The sequence below is a fragment of the Zingiber officinale genome, chromosome 1A, assembly GCF_018446385.1.
Source record: "Zingiber officinale cultivar Zhangliang chromosome 1A, Zo_v1.1, whole genome shotgun sequence".
In the NCBI taxonomy this organism is placed as follows: Eukaryota; Viridiplantae; Streptophyta; class Magnoliopsida; order Zingiberales; family Zingiberaceae; genus Zingiber; species Zingiber officinale.
This window is the reverse complement of record NC_055987.1, coordinates 140,004,572-140,029,717: the sequence shown is the minus strand read 5'-3', so window position 1 is coordinate 140,029,717 and position 25,146 is coordinate 140,004,572. Positions and strand designations below refer to the sequence as shown.

At 36.9% G+C, this 25,146-nt stretch overlaps 3 protein-coding genes and 1 non-coding gene across 4 annotated transcripts; 3 read left to right on the top strand and 1 right to left on the bottom strand.

The window, feature by feature from the left end:
* The first annotated feature begins 46 nt into the window (after window positions 1-46).
* Window positions 47-3,086, top strand: LOC122035838. Its single transcript, XM_042594975.1, has 4 exons — window positions 47-207; window positions 564-789; window positions 886-941; window positions 2,710-3,086. The coding sequence occupies exons 1-4, from the start codon at window positions 97-99 to the stop codon at window positions 2,893-2,895; spliced, it is 579 nt and encodes a 192-aa protein (XP_042450909.1). The 5' UTR covers window positions 47-96; the 3' UTR covers window positions 2,896-3,086.
* A 1,433-nt stretch (window positions 3,087-4,519) lies between these two features.
* LOC122035831 (soluble starch synthase 2-2, chloroplastic/amyloplastic-like) lies at window positions 4,520-13,360 on the bottom strand. The gene is made up of 10 exons (XM_042594963.1): window positions 13,123-13,360; window positions 11,903-12,166; window positions 11,103-11,286; window positions 10,561-11,028; window positions 10,280-10,344; window positions 9,958-10,035; window positions 9,761-9,871; window positions 9,607-9,651; window positions 6,964-7,137; window positions 4,520-5,893 (listed from the first exon to the last, which is right to left on the bottom strand). The coding sequence occupies exons 1-10, from the start codon at window positions 13,231-13,233 to the stop codon at window positions 4,937-4,939; spliced, it is 2,457 nt and encodes an 818-aa protein (XP_042450897.1). The 5' UTR covers window positions 13,234-13,360; the 3' UTR covers window positions 4,520-4,936.
* A 2,365-nt stretch (window positions 13,361-15,725) lies between these two features.
* On the top strand, window positions 15,726-15,798 carry TRNAR-CCU. Its single transcript has one exon. It is a non-coding gene; the product is annotated as a tRNA-Arg (tRNA).
* A 1,234-nt stretch (window positions 15,799-17,032) lies between these two features.
* LOC122035821 (kinesin-like protein KIN-12G) lies at window positions 17,033-24,986 on the top strand. Its single transcript, XM_042594952.1, has 21 exons — window positions 17,033-17,302; window positions 17,554-17,709; window positions 17,800-17,883; window positions 18,149-18,268; window positions 18,360-18,473; window positions 18,699-18,791; window positions 19,009-19,098; window positions 19,198-19,268; window positions 19,369-19,443; window positions 19,572-19,659; window positions 20,306-20,364; window positions 20,456-20,519; window positions 20,601-20,666; window positions 20,956-21,105; window positions 21,301-21,405; window positions 21,628-21,863; window positions 22,044-22,113; window positions 22,192-22,248; window positions 22,491-22,553; window positions 22,636-22,715; window positions 22,943-24,986. The coding sequence occupies exons 1-21, from the start codon at window positions 17,120-17,122 to the stop codon at window positions 24,756-24,758; spliced, it is 3,840 nt and encodes a 1,279-aa protein (XP_042450886.1). The 5' UTR covers window positions 17,033-17,119; the 3' UTR covers window positions 24,759-24,986.
* The last annotated feature ends 160 nt before the right edge of the window (window positions 24,987-25,146 follow it).

The window sequence follows — 25,146 nt, the reverse complement described above, 5'->3', positions numbered from 1 at the left end:
TTCTGGACCTGCATGGCAGCGGCACTATGAACCGGTCTGGTCCAGATAACCCGTTTGGACCGTGCCTTCCCATTAGCGATATGCGTAGCTTAGTCAATGGCGACATCAAAGAAGATGGCAGCGCAGAGAGCCGTCGAGTCCATGGCAGAAGACCTGACAGAGGCAGACGAGAGAAGCAACCTCTCCGATTCTACTCAGCCGCTTCCGGTTAGTTGATCTATGCCCTATCCTAAAGAAGCTCAGCCTTTCATCTATTAGGGCATCGTGACATCCGATCTTATCCGGCATTTTTTTTGGCTTGTTTTCGTCGGTATCGTTAGATACTGGAGCGACACGATTACGTAATTTTTTTTGAATTAGAACGGAAAATTTTGATTTTGGGTCTGAAGTCAGTGAGAGCTATGTAGATTCAATGCTTCAATCTTCGTATACTTTGAAATCTACAATTTTTCTAAGATATGGAGTGCGATCATGGTATCATTGTCTTTGCGTATGTCTACAAGCGTTTGTCTTTATCTATTTCCATGTATTTATTTGATCGATTAACGTCCATTTGGGGTTAGTTCCTCGAGGTCTATTGCTGGAGCTCTGGTAAAGTACGGCGGTTTGCTGCTGGAACTGCAGCTGGTTATGCTTTGCTTGTAATCAATAAGAAGTTGGATGCTGGTGATTGCCAAGCCTTGCTCATTGAGGCTGCTAAAGAAGGGGAAGAACCTGTGGTCTTTGGCCCTAATGCTGTTCTTATTAACTATGGCAAAGGCTGGAAGTTGCAGACTGTTACTGCTGAAGGTATAGCTGTAATTAAAGTTTAAAATAGTAACTCTACATTCTCTTGTTTCTCTGATTTTCTTACTTGTGTTCCTCATAGTAAATATCTTTTCATAGGATACAAGGAGGCAATTGGAGAGCATCAGAGATCAAAAATTTCTCCGGATATCATGGTAATTCAGTTTCCTTGTCTCTAGAACTCTGCTTTAGTAAAATGTATGAATGATAGCATTTCAATTTCCTTGTCTCTTGAACTTTGCTTTAGTAAAATGGGTAAATGATGTCATTTCAGCTTCCTTGTTTCTGGAGCATTGCTTTCACGAAATAATTACAAATATAATTTTTATTGAGGACTCTCAAGATGAGTACTTGAATCACTCAAAACTACATGACAAATCATCCTCTTAGTTTCACTAGATTATTTCTCTTGGGCGTTTATTAGAGTAATCATTCTCAGCTGATGTCATTTTGGAACTTGTGGAAGTAGAGTCTATAATAGTTTTAGTGCACCATTGGAAGAAAAGTTACATATCCTTGGGTCTGAAGATATTTGTTGCATGATCATAAAAAAGTTGTTTTGGATGCCTAAGTTCCAAACAAGTTGAGGTTAACAGTTATAACATTTTAGATATGGTATCATTGAGGTAGAAGTAGACGGAAGTATCTAATAGCATATATGTAACTTATATAATACAAGTAACCTTTGGAAAAATTGGATGCTTCACTGAGCGGTGCCCAACCAAACATTGGCACATGTAGGGTTTCTGGTATATGTAGTGCTTCATTTTAGTTAAGAATGTACTCTCATGGCCTATTATGCAAATAATCAATACTTTTTAGGGGTAGAAATTGTTTTCAGTATTCATACTTCACATGAAACTAACAAAGTCATACTTAGTGAATCTTCCCATCATAGAGTGATAGAAAATGCCACCAGGTTGGCACTAGGTGGCATTTTTAATCACAGCCCTCATATTAGAAAAAAAAAAAGTGTGCTGGGGCTTTCAAATAGATATGTTATACATGCCTTATTATACTAATTTTTTCTCCCTTCGAATATAAGAAGATGATGACACTGTACCTCACCCTTCCACCATAGCCATGAAAACGGAGACAATTTCCTACCAGCACAACTTTTCTCCTCCCTGCATCCTTCCTGAGCACCACCACAATGATAGCATACGTGTCCTTTTAGGATAGAAAATGAATTAAGGTTTTATGAGAAGACATGGAGTTAATTATGTCTGTGGGGACTGAGCCCGAAACAGGGCAGATGGTTTCATGCCTCACCCAACTCAGGCAGTCAGTTTATTTGATCAAGGTTCACCTCCTTTTTCAAAGTGGAGAAAAAAATAGGATTCTATATTATATTTCAATTATGAACTCTAAATGGGCATTTCTGCATTTCGTGACCAGGAAATTGACAGTTTTGTTTTCTAGGATTCCATGCGGCATATGTATTATTTTTTTTTTTCAAGTTGCCAATTAGTTCAGTTGGTAAGGGCCTTGGACCTTTTTGCCAAGGTTTTGAGTTACAAACCCGTCTTCATTCAAATACGAGTGCTTGAGAGGGCTCTTATAGCTACCTTTTTTTTTTACAGTTTTAAGAGATTTAAGAAAATTGTTAAAACTTTTGTTTGGGTATTGAATTTGCTTTAAATACAAGTTATTTTTTGAATTTTTATAAGCATGCTATGACTTTTGTTTGGGTATTGAATTTTTGTAAGAGGGCTCTTCATTCAAATTATTTCTTCTAAAGTTTGAGCACCAAGTTCTTTTCGAATATTTGCAATCATACTATATTGACCAATTGGCATCATACATGAAAGGGGAAAACAAATGCTGCTGCTAAAACTTCAAACGCATGTAAAATGAAATTTATTTCATGGTCATCTTTTGGTTTCGTAAGTAATCAATTTTTTGTTTCGTGGAAATTTTCAGCAATCACCCAACTCCAAATCCTTAGAGAAGCCTGAAACAATGGGTCAGCAAAGTTCAACATTCAATCTCTTGTACATCAGCAAAATATTATTAGTCTTTGCCCTCATGTTCATGTTCGGAGGAGCACTCACCTTCTTACTAGAAAATCTACCCGCTGCTAAACTCTCATCCTTATATACTTTATGAATTATATCTCTGCGCAAAGGTGCTTATTGTGAAATGTAATTTGATAGGAGTTTTAAATAAAACCTGCTTGCTTAACATCCATTTGAAAGTTTGTGGCATTACCCAGGTTTTAAGTTGTTGTGTAGAACATGTAGAAGGTGTACTTGTTGATTATAAAATTGCTTGTTGAGCTGAATTGACTTTTTTTTTAACAGTAATTGATTTTAAATTAGCTTATTGAGTTGACTTGTTCGAGAGTTGTTGGATGGAAGTTATCATCTCATAATAAGTAAGCAAATGAACTTACATGCCAAAAAAAATTTCGTGTGAAAATTATGTCAATAAGAAAGCTTATTGAGCATTTTATTTAAGCTTATTGATCAAAATTGACTTGCATTAATTTTAAGAAGTGAATTCATGAACTTTCGAGGGCCAAAAATAAAGTTAACCACAATTGTGGTTTAAGGCGGTAAACGAGCCGAGCTTAGCTTGAGCTAGCTTAGGTTTGGCTCAACTTTGAGTTTGAATTCGAGCTTAGGGATGTAAACGAGTCGAACCGAGTCGAACAGTATTAGGCTCGAGCTCGACTCATTTAAGTTATATTCGGGCTCGGGCTCGAGCTCGAGCTCAAATCGAGCTTTTATCACAAGGCTCAAGCTCGGCTCGTTTTAAAATTATCAAACTCGCGAACAGTTCGAGCTCGGCTCGTTATTAGCTCGATTATCAAAATTAACGAGCCTAACTCGTTAAGCGAGATTGAGCTTGTTTTCGGGCACATTTAGAGCTCGTTTTTGGCTCATTTTAAAGCTCATTTTAAGACTCGTTTTAGAGTTCGTTTTTTTTTATTGGCTCGTTTTAAAGTTCGTTTTTTGGCTCGGTTTAAGGTTCGTTTTAAGACTCGTTTTAAGGTTCGTTTTTTTGGCTCGCGAGCCTATAAACGAACATGTTCATGAGCTCACGAGCCGAATATCCTTAAACTCGAGCTCGGCTCGATAAAACTGTCAAACTCGAAATCGAGCTCGGCTCGATAAGATAAACGAACGAACTCGAATGAGCTTTTTACCGAATTGAGCTCCGAATAGCTCGCGAATCGTTTGGTTCATTTACATCCCTACTCGAGCTCATTCGAGCGCCGAGCTTAGCTTGAGCTAGCTTAGGCTCGGCTCAACTTTGAGTTTGAACTCGAGCTCATTCGAGCTTGTAGAGTTGAGTTCGATATTTAATTATGAACTCGAGTTTGAATATTTTTATTTATTTATTACTATTTTAATAAATAAATTAATATATTATATATTATAAAAATATATATTATTACTATCTCTTTTGGCTCGATAAGCTACCGAATCAATAATAATTAGATTCAAACTCAAGTTCGATTTCTAATTAAGTCAATTCGAACTCCATCAACTTTGAACTCAAATTGAGTTTTGACTGAACTATTCATGAAGGCTCACAAGCAACTTGATTTATTTGCATCCCTTATTGGCCCAATTTGTGACAATATTGGAAATAGTAAAATATAATCTTATGTCGCCATAATCTATGTTACAAAAACCGAGTTAATTATCTAAATCTATAAGCCTTGCAAATCTTGAAATCCCTCATCATATCGGCTAGCTTTTTCCTCCTATAAAATTCCTTTGAATTGGGAAGCAAAAAATTCATTGCTTGGGAGCAAGTATAGCATTTAACTAGATACGATACATTTTTTTTCTCTTCAAATTTATCATCAATTTCCATTGCAGGGGAATTGAAAATTCAAACAGATATCCAAAGGATGTCTTCCTCTGGCACTTTCCCAAGGAACAAGACTCATCTATCTTCTTTTTGCATTATATCAAGATGACTAGGGGCGGGGGAAAATCATAAAGATACGAATGATCGAATTGGAGAGGCGGGTGAATTTAACTTCATTGCTTTTGTAGAATGAAGAAACTGCAGAGCCAAGTGCATTAGCTTCATTGCTTTTGTGACCTCTTATCGTCAAATAAGCAGGATAGCTGAAAGTTGAGAAGACGAAGGGAAAAAAATATATGCATCAGAAGCTCTGAGAATGATAGAATCACCATTGATACTTCGCAGCAACAAGGACTTCTTCGTAGCGCTCAGCGGCACTGTCCCAACTAAGGTCCTGCATCATCCCTCGCTTCTGTAATCCCACCCAACTCTCCTTGTAGTTCCAATATGTGTTTAGACAATGACCAAGTGCCTCTATCATCCTATTTGCCTCTGCTCTGTCGAAGGTCCATCCCAACCCTGTCTCGTTGAATGGGTCAAACTGTTGTACAGTATCTCGAAGCCCGCCAACCGCATGCACAACGGGAATGGTTCCATACATCATTGCATAAAGCTGGTTCAATCCACAAGGTTCAAATCTTGAGGGCATCAATAGGATATCAGCACCTGCAGTGATTCGATGAGCCATCTTCACTGAAAACCCAACCCATCCCCTAACCTTATCTTGATGCTCACTTTCAAATCTTCGAAGCATATCCTCAAGGTCTGACCTCCCAGTGCCCAGCATGATTAACTGCAGGTTTTGACCAACAAGCCAGTGCATGGCCTCAGCTATGAGATCTACACCTTTTTGATGGTCTAATCTCCCAATGAAGGCAATAATAGGAATGTCACTGCATACTGGCAGACCAAGCTCTTGTTGCAGAGCAACTTTGCATTGGGCCTTTCCTGTTTGAAGAGTTTCCAGGGAGTAGTTGGTGTAACCATCAAAATTTAGGTGGACATCAAACTTTGGATTCCAACTATGGGTATCAATTCCATTTATAATACCCTGGAACTTCCAATCGCTCTTGTTGATGATCCCATGCAATCCCCAACCACCTTCAGGTGTCTTTAACTCCCGAGCATAACCGTGGCTAACTGTAACTACACGGTCTGCAGTTTTTAACCCAGCTGCAAAAATGTTAAAATGCTCACCTCCCACAGGATCATACAGTCTAAAAAGGTCTAGGTAGTGATGCGGCAAGTCCACAAAAGAGAAGTCATCTAGTGGACCACGACCCTGGATGAGTAAGTCTTGATTTAATATATACCAATGGAAAAAGATGATATCTCTACGGAGAAAATGCTTGCGCCAAAAAAAATGTTAACCATAGAATTGCATCCTTTTATAATTTAAAAAAAAAACAGCTCCTATTGACAAATATGGATAGATCATGTAGGAAATAATACTACAAATGAACAACAGCGAATGGTGAATGTTGTAAGAGTAGTTACATAGTTTAACTTTGGATGCCCTTCTGCTAGATTTTCCAAGGGTGTCAATGTGTTCTTTTACAAGTACAATGAATAAAAATAAAATATATATTTTATTTGTATATCACTTTTAAATATTTGTGGGAATTTGGATAAAAGTAGCCAGTTCAAATTCTTTTAACTCTCAAGAATTATAATATGCTTTGCAGCAAGTTACACTCACATAAGATTGGATAACACTTACCTAGATTAAACTAGTTAATTCAAAGTTTGAAGAATTAACAAACATGACCAGTAAATTATAGTAAACTAGTATACATCTACAAGGGTCATGCTTGTAAAAACTATAAATTTAACTATCAACGAAAAGAACTAAATTTTACAATCAGGTGTGGCTATAACTTAATATAGATGGCCATTAATAAATCTTCCCACATAAAGGAGAAACTATAATGCAAAGGGTGCCCAACCAAAATGATCCAAATATCGATGTTGTCGTCGGCTTTACTATATGGAGTTGCTATTTCTTAGAATGCTAATAACACAAGTGACAGAAAGGATGGTTAACTGAAATTTCTGATGGATTATCTAATCCTAGATAGTGAGACAAACCTGCTCTTGGAGGTCTTTAATATTGCATAAATTCTCCAAAATGATAATCATTTGTTTGTTTACTTCTCTTGCATAGATAACTATAAGCAACAAACTCCAACTTGAATTATTTACATCAACTCATATTCATGTACTAGTTGACGTATTTTTAATGGATGAGTTGTTTTTATAATAGTCAATGCCAAGCAGCACCGAAGAACACAAGAAAAATGAAATAGGAACAACTCATTTGACACTAGAAAGCACACATGAATAAGCATATACCTGATGTGCAATGTTGTGTATTACCAAGACACATCGGGCGTATATCATAAATCCATTATCACGGTAATATGCCTTCAAATAAACTGGAAGCAATGAGGTGTGCCAATCATTAGCAATGAAAACCAAATTCCCATCTCCGTAGCAAAATCCACCACATGGGACACGCCCAGGAACCTGAAAAAAATATATAAGAATATTGACTTGCTCTCACCAATGAGCAGGATCCATTAATAGAAACAATTTTGAGATCTCTAACAGGAATCAAATCATGTAAGGAACTCGTGACAATCTTTATTAAATCACTGATTGTCAATCCTGAAAAAGATATGTTGCCTAATTTCTGTGGTTGAGAAAACAAAACTGGAAGAGTGATGCTAAAATAAGGTTATCCACATGTACAGGTGAACAAAGTAGTAAAAATAATTGTAGTAATAAGATTTAATATTATTAGTGATATGTCTTTAACATTTCAAAAACCATTTAAATATATATGATCAAAAATAAAATAAAATCTTACTAAATTATTTTTATCTAACATATCAAATTTTTATATTATTTGTTAAAACTATTTTGTTTCTTAATAAATTTTCCATATATAATCTTGATGTGTTATCTTGTTGCCCCTAAAATAATTCTAACAAATTTGAAATTTTACTAAGTTACTCTTAATTTTTATGTATTAATATACATTATTATGAGATTTCAATTTTTTGTTTTTTAAATTTGTTATTATTGTTTTTTAATAAATTCCTGGCCCATAAGTTGCCTCGGGCATGAGCCATGCTCAGTTCAACATCAAAAAAATTGGGCCTGGGCTTGTGTTAAGTCTAGAGTGTGGTCAGCCTATAGCATATCCTATTGACCAATCTAAAAAATCATAGGTCTGGTATTCTTGTTGAATATTCAAAGAGTTTTGAAGATCAAGGTATAATTGGTTGACTAAGTTAACAAAATTTTAAGAATTAAGAAAATGCCTTACGAGTGTAGAAAATAATTTCAAGTACTAAATACACAGAAATAAAAGTGGTATATAATATTGTGTTAATTATAAAAAAAAGGTAGACCCGCTACCTTAGCAGCCCCCTAGTTTTGACCCCACGGATATGGAAGGAAGTATACAGGTGTTAGGTGCATGGTGAAATAAGCACAGGTCGTCAGTTCTCAGGAATCAACCCTGATCATTACGCTAGAGATGTCATGCGCCCACCATCTATGCTACATCCTCGGCCATTGTGTTAATTATAAAGGGATTAGGTTGTTGTGACATTTCATGGAGCTTTAGGAAAGGTAGATTAAGAGAAGAATAAGATATGAAATAAATATTTCTGAAAAACAAAATGGATTTATAGCCAGAAGATCAACTTATAAACATTACCTATTTAATAAGAATGAGTTATGAAAAATATAGAAAAATAAGAAGGATTAAGATATAATTTTGGTTGATAAAACGCATGATTAAGTCTCCCATAGTTGAAAAAAAAAACATTTAGTAAGTATTTCAATTTCACAAAGGAAAATGTATGGTAATCCAATTACCAATTTCAAAAAATGATTTTTTACGACTGTAGAATTACATAAGGACGATATCTGATTCATATCTTTTTACACAAGCAACAAATGAACTTATCAATAATGTTTAAGATAAGTGTTTGGTGTATGTTACTTGATGACAATATTGTGCTAACTGATGAAAGAGTTGTTGGACCCGTGGGTATTTTGATGTGATCAACCAAGTTAGGTTAGGTCCTGCTAGTTATCTCATCCCTGTGTCTAAGTGTGCAGGAACTTAGGAGCGCAGGAAGTCGAGCAAAAGACGCAGCTAGCGAGAAGGACGACACGGGAAGGGAGCCGACAGACTCGGTGCGTCCGAACGACGAGAGAGTTGGATTCGGATGAGCCCTATTCCGGTTGGCCGCAATCACCCAAGCTATTGGAGCATCGGAAGCTAAAATTAAGTCAAAAGGAGCTGGAAAGTTAGCTGGAGGCACCTTCAACGAAGTGTTGAAGGCGCCTCCGCTGCCTGCACTGTCTGAGGCGCCTCCATAACCTTGAAGGCGCCTCAGACCCAGTCCGAGGCGCCTTCAAGGGTAATGGAGGCGCCTCAGATGCAATAAAAATGAACGTTTGCAATCGGATAAAGTTTTATCCGATCAAACTCCTTGGAGGCGCCTTCAACCCTCTTGGAGGCGCCTTCAACACTCGAGATAGAGTTTTCAGGAGTTATATAAAGGCCTCTGGAGCTAGGAAATATTCAATCAACTCTGTATTAAGTTCCTAGCAACCTCTGAGCATTCTAAGTGTGTAAAAAAGGCTTCTCCGCCTACAGTGAAGGAGATATTCTAGTAGAGCTGTTCAACCGCCTTGGATTAACAACCCCCTGGGTTGTAACCAAGTTAAAATTCTGTCTCTTTATTTCTATTCTTTCATTTTGATTAGTGTTGCATTTTTGAGTTGAAAGTCTTGAGGAGGGTATACTTTCATTTGCAGGCAATTCACCCCCCTCTTGCTGGCCCCGCTGCACCAACAAGTGTAAATAGAACAAAATTGGAATTTGAATTGTAGAGAAAAAAGTTAGTAACTAAAATTTCAAAGTTAAGCAGAACAAAAGCTGACCAAAGATTACTTTAAATACAGTAGGAATACCTCAACTGCAGCCTTGCAGAACAGAATCATTCTCTTCAAAATGTCCTGTATTCAAATATCAAAGGAAAAACTTCAATGATATCTTTTAGAAACAAATGGAAGGTAAATGTCCTGGTAATGCATTGTAAAAAAGGTAAAAAAGAACAAGAATTACCTCTCGCTTTCCACCATAGATATCATTTTCAATATGGCGGAAAATAGGACTGTCAATGAAGACAAAATCAACAGAATCAATGTAAGCGTGATAATATGTAACCTCCATGTCCTGTAAAATAAGATTTATGGCATAGTTCAAGGAAAGATAGTACATCACATGTGTGCCATCAACAAGAACATGAAAAGAATAAATACCTGTCCGTCAACCTTGTACCTTTTCAGATCCCCTATTACCTTAGCTTCGGAATAGTTTCCATATCTTGGAGCAATTACCTAAAGAAACAAATTTTATGACAGTGAATATTAATTAAAAACCTAAATGAATTAAACTATCCATTTTCTATCTGACATATAATCATCCACACCCCAACTTGTTCTGTCTACACAAAAGGTCGTTCAGGGGTTAAAATGGTATCCGTCAAATTAAACTTCTTAATTTATATTAATAAGTACACAGAATACTTTTTCAGATTTTTTTGCCATCAGTTACATGAAGAGATAGAGTTATGACAAGTACCATTACACGATGTCCTCTCTTAGCCAATGCTTTGGGTAAAGCTCCAGCAACATCTCCAAGTCCACCTAAATGAAAACATCAACCAATTTAAGCACAACGAATAACAAGCTCAAATTTCAAACAACTCATGTAATGGTTATAGTTAGTACTAGCATGCAAGTTTCTTCAAAATGAAAGGACAGAAGAACTAATGAGAATGATGTGAAACTAAAGAATTATCCTTTAAGATATAAATTTCGAATAAAGATGATTTCATTCAGTTAATGTGAATCAAGTCGTGCCTGTTTTAGACCATGGCGCACATTCTACAGCTACCACTATGACATTCATGACATTTGGACCAGCCAAAGGAGGAGAGTCGACGCTTTCTTGTTTTGGTGGAACTTCTTGTTGATTGTTTGATATTTGTGCATATGTTTCTGCAGAGACTCCAAGGTTCTCATATTTGTTGAAGTAAGATTCTGTCTCTTCAGAGAATGCTGGGCCAGACTGAGAGTGGGGGAGAATTGTGAGAGGCTGAGATTTGGAGATAGGTGAGGAAGGCTGAGATTGTCCAAAAACTGCAGGACGCTGAGACTGCAACAAATTAGCTTCCCTTAATAGTCCAAGGGCATCTGCCACTGACTGTTCACCATCATTGCTACTAATGGTTGCCTCCGTATCACCAACAACACCAGCTTCCGACAGCTTACTGTAACTCCCATACGAAGTCCAAGAGTTGTCTGTTCTGCCAAGCTCTTCACCTTTACCTATATTCAGGTTTCAGAAAGAACTTTATTCTTATTGTAAGAAACCAACTCCTCTTAAGTTGGTGCAATACTACCTTGACGCGGTTGGACATGAGTCTCAGATGAAGTCCCAGAGTCATTTGGTTCATCAATCTCTTCATTTTCACCCATATCTGGGTCTGAGAAAGAACTACTAGCCTGATTGTAAGAATCAGGTCGCTCTTCTTTTGTGACAACACTATCTTTAATTGATGATACTAGTTTTCTCCTTTTAACAATCTGCATCAAATCCCGAAAGATCTATCACAAAATAAATAGAAAAAATTATGGAGTCAACCACCCAAAATTGGTGTGATTGAGCATTGATAATACTCCTAAAACTGCTGCAATTGAGTATTGACAATATTCCCAACTCCCTGAATTGTTTCATCAGAGGATTACACCCAATGATTAAAATCTCGAGCAGTTGGTTGGCATAGGCAAGATCTTTCAATCCACCTGCTGACTGGCATGCGAGAAGGTACAAAGTCCATGGTGCACAAGCAGAATTTAATGTTTGCCTTCAGAACTTAATAAATTCTGTTAACATTTTCTTCATCTAGAACATTTTTCTAAATAGAATAATGTGACCACAATTATTTGTATATTAGATGATATTGGTACTGTTATTTTGACTGTGTTACCTCAATAAAGATTAGTTTATAGGTTCAATATCATCATCATGGTGGATAAAGAAAAAAACTACTGTGTATGTTTCATTTTGAATCACACATTATCTAACTTAGGGGATAAATCCGTAGTATGAGGTCAAGAGTACATGCAATGAGATAATATTTTTCGAAGCAAAACCATATCAAATTTCTCTAATTCTTCAAGATATGGAGCAAAATAAAACCTGTTGTAGCAGGTTCCTCTGCATTTCCAAGACCTTCTTGCTTTGTCTTATTGTAGCACGAAGGGAATCATCAGAAATGCCCTCAACATCTTCATCGTTATCCTCTTGTCTATCATTACTACTGCTTCTCCCAACTGCTACTGAAGGCTTCCCCCTATGGTTGATTAGAACTAGATCCAACGATTGTCCATAGTAGACAGCATTAAGAAACCTCATTGTGCAAGCACTTCCATTGCAATCACTATGCTTGAGTGTGATTTTGCTCTAAAGGAGGAAAGGGTCATTTTAATTAAGGGCATAGAGAACAAAAAAAAAACAGAAAGACTCATAATCCTTAAGCCCATTTAAATGAAATTCTTAGCAAGCAAGACTCAATCTTCTTCCATTACCAGTCTGAAATCAAGGTGCCATTTTTCCACGACGAAGAAATTAACCCAGGCTACAATACAGAATATATTGGGGCAATCCATAAACTCTTTTCCATTTCCATTTTGAAGAAAAAGTTTACTTAAACTGCACGAAGTCTGGAATTTTGATGTCTCATCAAGAAAGATCAAAATTAAATTAAAAATGCAAAAATTGTTCCTAATTCAAACAGCCTCAAGGACCGCATTGGACCTGCATGGGCGACCCAAAGAAACAAAGAGCGTCTGTAGTTACTTAAACTAGATTGTTTTGTATAAACAATAAGAGTTGTTTGTTCATGAAGGAGAAACTTGGCTACCTAGCTAGATGGACATACAGGTTGAGTGAAAAAGATTAAAGCATCTAGCAAAATCTCATATAATTTCGTGAAATTACACAGATCGATATTCGATGGATAAAAGACTGTAAAATCAGAGACATGGTGAACAAGTCACAGTAAAGGTGCACGGGTGAAAAACAAAGAAAAAGGAAAAAGTAACCGACCTTTTTTATGAAACCAAAACAAACTTTGGTGATGACGATTAAGAACTAAGACCACGAGAATCCAACAAAGGAAAGAATTAATAATTGCGAACTTTACATTTGCTGAGGGGAAACTCCTATAATTGAACACCCCTTTTTAGAAACAAACCTCGAAAAACAAAATTCTGTAGAAATCAAAATGTTCTAGTTTACTCTTTGACCAAATAAAAATAAAAATAAAATCTAGTTTACTCCGTTTCTACGAGCGGGGTACCCATTCCTTGACTCCAGAAAGACCCGCCCTAAATCAACTCGTAGAGAGGGGGATTCACCGTGCCGAGCGGAGAGTGACCGAGAAAGCGAGCTCCGCCGGGCCGGAGGCAGCACGTGACCGCGCCGGGCGACGGCAGCGGCCTCGGAGGAGAGAAGAGGAGGGAGAACATTCCGAGTCACGCCGCCGAGCGAGTTGGCCGCGGTGGTGGCGCTGGCGGTGTAATCGGAGGAGATTTGTGTCAGACTATACGAGCCACATACGATGGATCGAAGGGAACGGTTTTTACTGATTTATTGGTGTCTTTTACTAACATATTTCATTTCTTTTTTTTTTAACAAAATAAATATACGAAAAAAAAGAAGGAAGAATCATTCAGTTGCTAACCCAATTTTGTTCTTACGCGTGATTCAGCTGATCGACGAGATGTGTGTCCCAGCTCAATCAATTTCAACAGAAAAAAAAATTGCTAAATGGCATTAGAGATTTAGAACAATATGCTTTAGTTTAGTAGTTGTTAAGCATGCCGATTAGTAGTCGATTAATGAAATATAGATGATGATACAACGCATAAGGGTAGGGTCCGGTCAAGGGGATGTGGCACGTGGCAGTCAGAAGTCAAGGGGACGTGACAATCAAAAATCAAGGGGACATGGCAGTCAGAAAGTAAGGTTGGAAATTCAGACAAGATGAACGATCGGGATACCCAGGTCGAGAGTTCAACATCGATGCTAGGACAAGCTACCCAAGTAGGAAATGCAAAATGATTGCTAGGTCGATATATCCAGGTCGGGAAATCGGACTGGTAACACAAGGAACAGGGAAGGAGGAGAAGGGACCATCTCTATCGGGCGAGTTTTCGCATAGTAGACGTATATATATGAGAACTTGATTAGTCGTGTCAGGATTTACATATCAGGACTTACCGGTTAGACTATGCAGGTAAGGATTTACATATTAGGACCTACGGTCAGGCTATGCAAGTCAGGATTTACAGATCAGGACTTACCGGTCAGGCTATGCAGGTCAGGATTTACAGACCAGGACTTACAGGTCAGGATATGTCGGTCTGGATTTACAGATCAGGACTTACAGGTCAGGATATGCTGGTCCGGATAGATCGGCCGGGATTTCCTGGACAGATCTCCTCGCATGTTACTCAATTATACCCAAGCTGAGCCCTCAGAGGATTTACAGACCAGGACTTACAGGTCGGGATATGCTGGTCCGGATAAATCGGTCGAGATTTCCTGGACAGATCTCCTCGCATGTTACTCAGTTATACCCAAGCTGAGCCCTCAGACGGCTAGTCATCAAGAATTCCTCCCTTCAGGTCGGTAGGACACTACACGACAATTAATCCAGAAAATCGTAACTGTCTGTCAGAGAATAACTGTTGTGTGTCAGGGTATATTCCAATGGTTTGTGACTCGCTGCTAAAAAATCTTCCTATAACCTATGATAGGATGTCACGTGTAACTTATCCCCATACAAGGTTTGACACCCGATATTTCCTGACATTTGCCGGAGACCAGAAGTACACATTGTCATATAAAAAGGGGTACCCTTTCCCTTACGCAGGTATGCTCACTCGCCTTTTCGCATCTGTCTTCTACTTTCTGTAATTTTTATTGTTCTTCTGGGGGAAAAGTACCTGACTTAAACGTCGGAGGACATGCTCCGGGGACTTTTTTCTTGGTTCTTGGTCCCTAACGTGGAAGGTGCTTGTCTGAGTGTGCGCAGGGAACTCCCGTTTCGTCATCCTCGTCATTACCCCCCGTCAACAGCCTGTGGCACTTGCCTGTGCAACATTGTACTCGTGGAAAGCCTCCATCGCCTTTTCGTCAACGCTAGCGACAGCACAGCCGATCTCCATCTGACTCATATTCTGGACGGGATCAGATGATTATAACATTTGAAATGGAGTGGAAATGTAAAATCTAATAATTTTTTGTACAACTTTTTCGAAGATTAGTCCATCCCAAAATATTTCCCATCGGACATTATATAAATTTTCATTAGACACTAGATAAATCAATTGAAAAAATATTCGTGGAGGTCCATCGAAACCCTCAGCGTTCTAAAGTTTGTCATACTAACTTAGTCTAATGAAAATTTTGACCATAAAGGTAAATTGGTAAGTGTCCATGAAATCGTCCAGCGTTGTTAGTTTTGTCGTTCCACTTGAGAGAAATCTATGAAATGCGTCATAGTTGAGATTCAAATCTTAGATGCAGTACAACTTATTTTTTAAAAATTTTCACTGATCAGTAGAATAAATTAGAAATCACTCGTAGTGGGAGGTCATCAGTTTAACATTTTTAGGTCAATCGTCCATTAAAAAAATTCATCCGTTAATTCATCGAACTTGAAACTCAATCTTTATATATTTGAAAAATTAAGAAGTTACTCTACTATTTCCAGGTATAACTTGTTTAATCAATTCCCAAGATGATCAATTTGGATAAAAAACCGCCAAAATGTTGCTCTACTAAGAATGCCAGGCACTGAATGATTTTAACAATAGGTGTCAATGAATTGTGTATTTTTAATAAAGAGATCTGTTTCTTCTTTTAAATTTGTTAGCACATAAATATAATTTATCGTAAAAACTCTATCTTAGTTTTAAAATATTATTAACGTATCGTCACTTGATTACACAAAGCGCCTGTAGCTCAGTGGATAGAGCGTCTGTTTCCTAAGCAGAAAGTCGTAGGTTCGACCCCTACCTGGCGCGGACTTTTTTAATTAAAATTTATCAACCTTTCATCACTGGAAGCGTTAGGAGAGAACCTCACTCTACGTATACTCGGCTAAATCCACCGACTGCGTGGAGTTCAACAGAAATGCCATTGCCACAGGCCGCTTCTGTTCAAAATACTTAATTAAAATCCCATTTGAGGATTAAAAAGCATTTACGACTTGTGACGTGCCATACTATGGGAGTGAGTGCAAACGAATCGAGTCAGCTCATATATTTTTATTTAAAAAATATTTAAAATTCGAATCAAATTTGAATATGTTCATGTGTCGTTAATAAATTTAAAATTTTTATAATACTTATTTTTAATAATAATTCAAATAGTTTATGAATATATTTGAATCTTTTGAGCCAAATTTAAACCTGAACCTTAATTCGAATTGAATTCGAACAAAATTTTTTTAAAGTTTTTGAATTTCAAATCGAGTTCAAACTTAAATATATCTATTTCGAACCGAATTCGAACCTTAAACATTTTATATAGAGTTATGATATGTTCAAGGAAAAATCTCAATGAAATACTTAAGGATAGACACATAAATTTATGGTCCATCATTTCACTTTTTGTAAATCCCAACATTTTATATGTTTATCATTAAACATTTCATTAAGATTCTTCACTTGAACATATCATTCTTCTTCTTATATATTCAATTCAATTCAATTCGTTTATACTCTTAACCCTGACATATGGAGAAGCGAGGTCCATTTACACGGCCCGTGTTAGCCTTGACGCCCCTCCGGCCACGGCTTAGATCAGATTGGATTCATCAAATTTGTACTGCTCCTCAACGGATCTATTTTTGTAATTGCGAATTAATTTACCGTTTAAATTTCTGTTAAGGTGCACTGTAATTTTTTTTTTTTATAGTGAGATGAAAAATATGAGCCGGATTTGACTGGTGAGTGCACGTCTAAGATTAATCGGATGTAAGAGATGGAGACTTGGAAGCAAACTGTATGGTACACACTAACATCGCCTCTTTGGATAGGAATTGTAAATTAAGACGATCACTGGTTCCCGTAGAGGATCCCTGCTCCTTTGAGTTACGCGAAAAGAACAGCTACGGATACCTTTCGAGCCCAAACGGTCGCGAAATTTGAATGCGTGTTGTATCCACCGTCCATTTCACCTCATCTCGATCGTCAATTAGGTACAAAATCGAGGATTCCTCAATGCTGTTCAAATTTTCTCTGAATTTCCGTTGACGCTCTCTGTCTCCAGATCCGAACCCTAATCGATCGCGAATCCCGCTTCTTCTCGAGTGTCCCCCCTTTTCGATTCCGGTAGTCGGAAATGCCTGCCGTCGTCGAACCAGGGAGCGCTGCCGGGAGGGTTAGGTTTCACGAGGCCGTGACGAATGTAGAGGCAGCCGATGTGGGTGGGGAAATCGATCTGGAGGCCGTCCCTTGCGGCCTGCCGGCTCAGGGATTCGAGCTGCAAGAGGATCCTTCCTTCTGGAAGGACCATAACGTTCAGGTACATGAAGGTTTTTTGAGTTGAAAGCTGAGTGCCTGATTGACCAAGGTGATTTGGGGGAAAGTTCTTAGCAAATTTCATGTTTTTTCATCTCTCTTACTTTTTTTTTCAGGATTTTTAGCTGATTTACAATATGCGAACTTTATTATAGTTTTGTCTAGCTTTTCTTTGAGATTGTGCTTAACCTCCTGTTGTATGCTGTGCAACCTTCGAATTTCCAAGGGGCTTACTTGTTTCCTTGGTTTAAGTAGGTTGCGATCCGAATCCGACCTCTCAGCAGTTCAGAGATATCCCTGCAAGGACACAGTCGATGTGTCCGACAGGACAATTGTCAAACCATTGCATGGACTGGACACCCTGAATCTCGTTTCACCTTTGATCTCATTGCTGATGAGCATGTTAGTCAGGTAATAGTACTTGTCATGTTTCAGATCTTCCTTAAATTTGTGAAAATTTTCCTTTTGCAATTGATGAATCTGGATTATTGTGCTTAACAGGAGAAACTATTCAAAGTTTCTGGAGTTCCGATGGTTGAGAATTGTGTGGCTGGCTATAACAGCTGTATGTTTGCCTATGGCCAAGTGAGTTCTACTAGTACTCTTTTTCAAAACACTTTAATTGCCTATGATAGTTATCCAATGCAATATTATATATCTTTCTTTGTCATAAGTTACCTATATTAAAATACATCAAACTAATAAAAGTGATTCTTATGAAATGTCTGAGCTATGTTTCAATGTCTTATCATTTAGATTATGAGAGTAACATTAGTGAAGATCGGGAAATGTGTTCAATATTTGATTGTGCCTGGACCTAAAACGCCTGTGACATATGATTTTATTTTAGACTGGCAGTGGAAAAACACACACAATGATAGGAGACATTGAAGGTGGAACACGTAGACATAGCGTTAACTGTGGGATGACACCTAGAGTTTTTGAGCATCTCTTCTCAAGGATACAAAAGGTATTCTTTGTCTCTGCCCACTGGTTAAAATTCCTTATTCAAATGAATAATTTTCTGGCTAGAGTTTGACATGCCAATTGTTCTGTGATAGGAAAAAGAAGATCGACGAGATGAAAAGCTGCAATTTACATGTAGATGCTCATTTCTAGAAATCTATAATGAGCATATACTTGATCTTTTGAATCCATCTTGTGTAAATTTGCAGGTAAGAGAGGACACAACTATTGTTTTTGAATTATTTTGTATTGCATTTCACTAATGATCTTCACTATCCATATAAATTGTTTTTGTTTTAAAAGGATTTATATCGTGGGGAATTTTTTTTCTTGATTATGTTAAACTATCTCTAATTTTCTCACTTACATGCATAAAATGCCAATATTTGTCTGTTGGCATCTGAAAGGAGTTAGGGCCTTGTTGCTTATGACAGATAAGAGAAGATTCAAAGAAAGGTGTTTATGTAGAGAATCTTTCAGAATTTGAGGTTTCATGTGCTCGCGATGTTATGCAACAACTTATTCAGGTCTGTCGAAAAAAAATGATCATCCTATCATGCTTGCTACTTGTTTAGAATTTTAACTGAAATTGATATCTTGTTACTTTCCATTAGAAGCTTTTTATAGCTTGGTAGACAAATTAAATATGTAGAAATGTTGGCTATGTACAACTTCTTTGAAACTTATACTCTATTGATTTCTTTGATTTTCAATGCATAATAATTTGCTTCAATTTCCTTGTAGGGGTCATCAAACAGAAAGGTGGCTGCTACAAACATGAACAGAGCTAGCAGCCGTTCTCATAGTGTTTTTACTTGTGTCATAGAAAGTAAGGTGGGTAAGACTTATAGAATCTGTAGCAGTCTTCATTGAATAGTATGAAGTGTAATCTTGGATTTATGTCAATTTAAGAGAGTTTTCTCAATTTTGCAGTGGGAATCCCAGGGTGTTACTCATCATAGGTTCGCTCGGCTTAATCTTGTAGATTTAGCAGGGTCTGAGAGGTAAATTTTTTCAATTAGTTTGTGAATTTCTTAAGCACAAGTTACATGTTATTTCTCCTGATCTGTACTTGGACACTTCTGAACAAACATATTAATGCAGACAGAAGAGCTCAGGTGCTGAAGGTGATAGACTGAAAGAAGCAACCAACATAAATAAATCACTTTCAACTTTAGGGTATGTAAACTTACTTAATCTAATCCAGTTTTATAAGATACTTTGGTTTCTAGATTATTTAATTATTTGTCAAATGTAATCACCGTGCATATGTTTGTTTACCTAAGGTGGTGCTTTGTGTCATGCAGACTTGTTATCATGAACCTTGTCAGTATGTCAAACAAGAAATCACTGCATGTACCCTATAGAGATTCAAAGTTGACTTTCCTTCTTCAGGTAAATTGTGTTGGTTGTCTAATCGAAGGTTGTGGCATGCAACTATGCATGTAGAAAATTTAAGGAAGTTTGATGGAGTAAATATTTATTAAATATAATTTTCTTTCCTTGGAGTACAACAGTATGAAAGTTTTATTTAATCAATGAAAGTTCATTCTAAATCTAAAAACAATTATTTGTGTTGTCGTATCTAAAACACCAATATCTCTTAAGTTGTTTCACAACTTTGTCCTGATCTTCCCTATTACATCTTTCCTGGAAAATGGGTTCAGTGCAGCTTATTATTAAAATATCAAACAAAACCAGAATAGCTTTGTATAGGCATCAGATTATTTCAGTAAATAACTTGTATAAGTTTCTTTGATGCAAAATTGTCTGCATGATGGAAGGAGGTTGTTCTGCAAAGGATCATATTCTTTTGACTGACTGTAACATTAACTATACCCATAAAATTGAGCATGAATGTGTTTGCCATCTAACTTCAAAATCCTTATTATGACTTGACTATTGGTATTCTAGTGCAAGGAAAGTGTCATTTTTTTTCGATTTTACCATATAAAATCTTGGTATCTAGTATTTAGATTACTATATGTTTGTCTTTGTGTAAGCCTCTATGGTTAGATTCTTATTTCTTTGTTTCTTTCAGGATTCACTTGGAGGTAACTCTAAGACAATCATAATTGCAAACATAAGCCCATCCAATTGGTGCGTTATTTTCTTTGATTTATGTTCTTGCTCTGTATCTCTTCCTTTGACATATTTAGCATTTATCCTTGGTATTTTTGGTTGTTTCTAGCTGTGCTTTAGAGACATTAAGTACACTTAAGTTTGCACAACGTGCCAAGTTCATAAGGAACAATGTAAGTATTGCACTATACTTTTCTCATTATGCTTCATTAGTTTGCAAAGGCATAATATGCACATTGTTATTTCTTCTCCAGGCAATTGTAAATGAGGATGCTTCTGGCGATGTCATCAGCATGCGTCTACAAATTCAACAATTGAAGGTTCATGTGATATTGTTTACATTGTCACTAATGGAAATCATTTGACCTATCTACATTTTTTCCATATGAATTTCCCTATAGATTTTCCTGAAATTATTCATATTTTTTTCTTTTACGCACTTCCATCTGTGCTGAATATATTGATGCTGGCTTTTATTGACACCTATTTTTATCTTTTTTTGATGTGGCTTCTAATACACCAATAGTACATTTAAGAAGAATTTCTTATTATGTTTATGGCCTTTTTAGTTTTCCCTACTCTTCATTGAGATTGCTTAAACCCATGCAGAAAGAAGTAAATCACTTAAGAGGATTAGTTAACATTGGAGCTGGAAATGATACTTTGAGTTCTTCTCTTAATGGATCTCCATGTTCTTTCAAGTGGGATGGAGAGCAGGGATCATTCAGTCCACTGACATTTGATAAACGGTTATCTCAGGTTTGTGTCATAGTCCTAATTTGAACATTGTATCTAGTCAATATTTTTTCTGTACTTGCTGGGTACTTGGCAACAATAAACCATTACAGTTTGTCGAGTACTCGCTACACACTCGTTGATAAACAAATGATAACAGATATTTATTTTCTTCCTTGTGTAATCTTGAATTGATATCTCTATATGTTTAATCTCTAGAGGAAGGATAGTGAAGCTGCTCTAGTTGCAGCTTTTAGAAGAGAGAAGGACAAGGAAACAGAATTAAAAGCAATGACTGCTGAAAAGCAGGCTGCAGAACAGCTGGTAAGTGATTGTCAGTGTAAATCTGCTTGCTAGATCTGTATGATTTATTGAAATGCCCACGAAATTTGTTTTAAAAGGATAAGCACAATGATTTTGATTGATTTTATTAACATGAACATTCTATATATATGTGGCAATAACTTTACCTTATGTGCTTTGATATTTCCAAGGTTAAGAAACTAGTCTATTTAAAGGCATCTATCTTTTTCTATAAAACACTAGATCACTCAACGAACGGAGGAAGTAAGAGGTTTAAAGATGAGACTTCGTTTTCGCGAGGAGCAAATAAAGCGGTTAGAAGCAACTGCTGGTGGAAAGCTATCAGCAGAAACACATCTGTTGCAGGAGAAGGGAGAACTTCTGAAAGAAATAGATGTTCTTCGAAACCAAGTCGACCGTAATCCAGAAGTTACCAGATTTGCGATGGAAAACCTGCAACTGAAAGAAGAACTAAGAAGGTTTTCCTTGTTTTCTTCCTTGTCACCACAACTTGTCCCTGTCATGAAATTGCACATTCCTAGCTTAACCATATTCACCTTTGTTGTTACTTTCCTCAACTCTTTTAATGTATTACCAAATCCGTTAGTTAACCATTTTTTTTCTTCCTTTCTTTTTTCTTTTTTATCTATGACAACCAGATTGCAGTCATTTGTTGAAGAAGGTGAAAGAGAAATGATGAATGAACAGCTAACAGTTTTACAGGATAAGGTACAGGCGTTTTTCTTAAGAAAATATGAAGTCACATTATTCCTTTCTTGATGCCTATTAAACGTGGGTTCTTCTTAGTTACTGGAGGCCCTGGATTGGAGACTTATGCATGAAAAAGATTCTGGTGTTTTTCAGGTACAAAAATTACTTTTAAAAAAAAATAATTATCAAATGTGACTTCTATTGTAAAATGAGTCATGATTTAGTGTCGAACAACTTGGTCTCAAGTTCTACTTTCTAACTTCATATTTCTCATCTAATTAATTGTTAGCAACCTCATAGCAATACTTAAGTTGGCTGCTAGTTAATACTACTTTTCACTTTGGTGCAATTTGAAAACACGCTTCTGATTAATTCTTTAAATTCTTTGAGCACAGCGGAACCTCTCATCATCTTGGGATGCTTTTGGAAGTGAAGAAAACGAGTTTCTCCATCTGCAGGTGTGCTATCAGTTTCTTTTCAACTTTTTTTTTTGAGTTTTAGATTGGTACTTTTTACTATAAATATATCTTCATATTGCAGGCTATTCAAAATCAGAGAGAGACAGAAGCACTCCGAAGAAATCTTTCAATTTCCCTTGAAACCAAAGAAAAACTTGAAAGGTACTATTTCAATTTGTCAACCCAAAACATGTAGGTAGTGTCCTGTCATTTATTTGGAGTCTGGATGATTATATATGAATGATCGTTTAAGCTGATGTTCTAATTGGACATTTCAGTGAGTCCTAAAATTGTTATTATCGATTGTACACTGGTGACATGTAGGAGAGGACACACCTTCTATGGATAACATCAATCAAATGACCATTGCTAACATTTTAAATCTGCAGGCGTGTTGATGAGTTAGTTTTCCAACTAGAAGAACAGAGAAAGTCAACTCTAGCTCTTTCTGAAGGATCCCAACTTCCCCAATCTGAATGCATTATTCCGGAAACGGAGAAGTCTTCTGATGAACAGATAGAACTTAAAACAATGGTTGATGCAATTGCAGTTGCTAGTCAGAGAGAAGTCAAAGCTCATGAATCAGCTATTGCATTAGCCAGGGAGAATGAAGAGTTAAGGTTGAAGCTTAACGTCCTTATCGATGACAACAACAAGTTGATTGAACTCTATGAGAGTGCAATTGCAGAAGGAGCTAACAATGTTGCTGTCTGCAGTTGTAAATTCGTGCAAACAGAAGGACAAGATGAAATTTCTTCTGAACACAATGACAATAGGCTTGAAGAGTCCAACTATGAATTCCATGACTCAGAGATTAAGGATATTGAAAATCTTCATCACCAGCTTCACGATTTGCATGAAGAAAATGAGAAACTGATGGGCTTATATGAGGAAGCCATGAAGGAGAGGGATGAGTTCAAAAGAATTCTTGCTTCTATGGAAACAAAAGTATTGTCAACCAAAGAAGAGATTTCTTGTCCAGAAAAGCTTGTCGAAATGGATGAAGAAATGGGTCTTCAGAAGCAGGAACCAGCAAATCCAAAGGAAGATCTAGCACAAATGCCAGAGAAAATGCCACAGCTGGTTAGAGAAAACTTGGAGTCGGTAAGAGATAAGTTTGCTGCAGTAGGAAATAATGTTGTTAAATACTTTGGGGTACTTGAGCAAAATATTACTGAGGTCAATGAACTATCTGAAAACGCTATACAATTGGACCATGCCATTAAGTTTAAGCAACAGGAGCAAATGGAACTCGAGGTTGGTCTGTCCCAGCTGCAGGAAAGAAAGACAGTATTGGAGAATAAGTTTGTGGCTCTGAAATTAGCACTTCAGAGTTTTTCATCCAAAGCTAACTACTGGGAACAAAGAGAAGGTCGGACAAGAACCAGGTTTAATGTGTGTTCTGAACATGTACAACAAAAGAAAGAAGAACTAGCATGTCTTCTAGCTGGCAAGGGTGAAATCAACGCTGCTTTGGCGAAAGCCCAGCAGTCTGAATCTCTGTTGAGATGCAACATCGATAATCTCAAGTCTAAGCTCCATGAAATAGAAACTCAAAGACAGAAGACTGAAAGAGTGCTCTTTGCAATTGATAATGTGGAAAATGCTGACATGCCAGTGCCAAAGCCTATGAATTTTGGGAAAGCATTCGAACTCTTGAAGTCTGAAGAGGAGAAAAGCAAGCTATCTGCTGAGCTGAAAAAGCAACAGGAACAACTAGTTATTCTAAAGAAGGAAATTGGAAGCTTGGTGAAGAAAACTGAATCAACTGATGCTGACATCAAGAATGCTGAAACATCGGTGAAAAATGGGCTGCTATCCTTGCAACAAGCAGAAGCTACATTACAGCAAATGATGGAAGATAAGAAAATGCTCGATGATATGCAAGAGGATGGGAGATCTGAGATTGACAATCTTTTACTTGAGTTCCAGAATTGCATCTTTAATTTGGATTTGAAAGAAGGTGAGATCATTTTACACAAGGAAACGATGGAACATGATTTGAGAAATTTAGAGCAGATAAGGGTTAAGCAAGAATTGGCCACAGCGAGGTTGAATCAGTTGTTGAATGCCGATCGACATGTAACAACACTCTCTGACATAAGAGATGTCCACTCATTAAATGTTTCAGAGATGGAACAGAAGCTAAGAGATGTCCAGATCTATCTTGATGAAATCATCTGCCAGCAGCCACGGGACAGTTAATTCAACTGCCTGAATTCACTAGCATTTTGATTAACTAAACTAGCATTTGTAATTTGATCTGTTCACATGGAATCATCATGTCTTTCCTTTTTCTGTGCTTTATTTGTTCTTCTGTACATAATTTTAGTTTTAATTGTTCTTGGGTATGTGTAGTCAGGATTGCTCAGATCTCTTTATCAGTTATCGCACTATCATTGATACCTGCATAAAGATGTTCAACTTTGCCACCTTTCAGTTAATGTGGTTGCAAATTCTGTCTAGAATTACCAAATAAGTGAAATAGCCACGTACTTAAGTATCTAAGGGCATCTGTAGTCGTAAATCACATCATTATCACATTAAAAATTAAAAACCTTCTTTTAAAAACCACTTTCTATTATCATAAAAT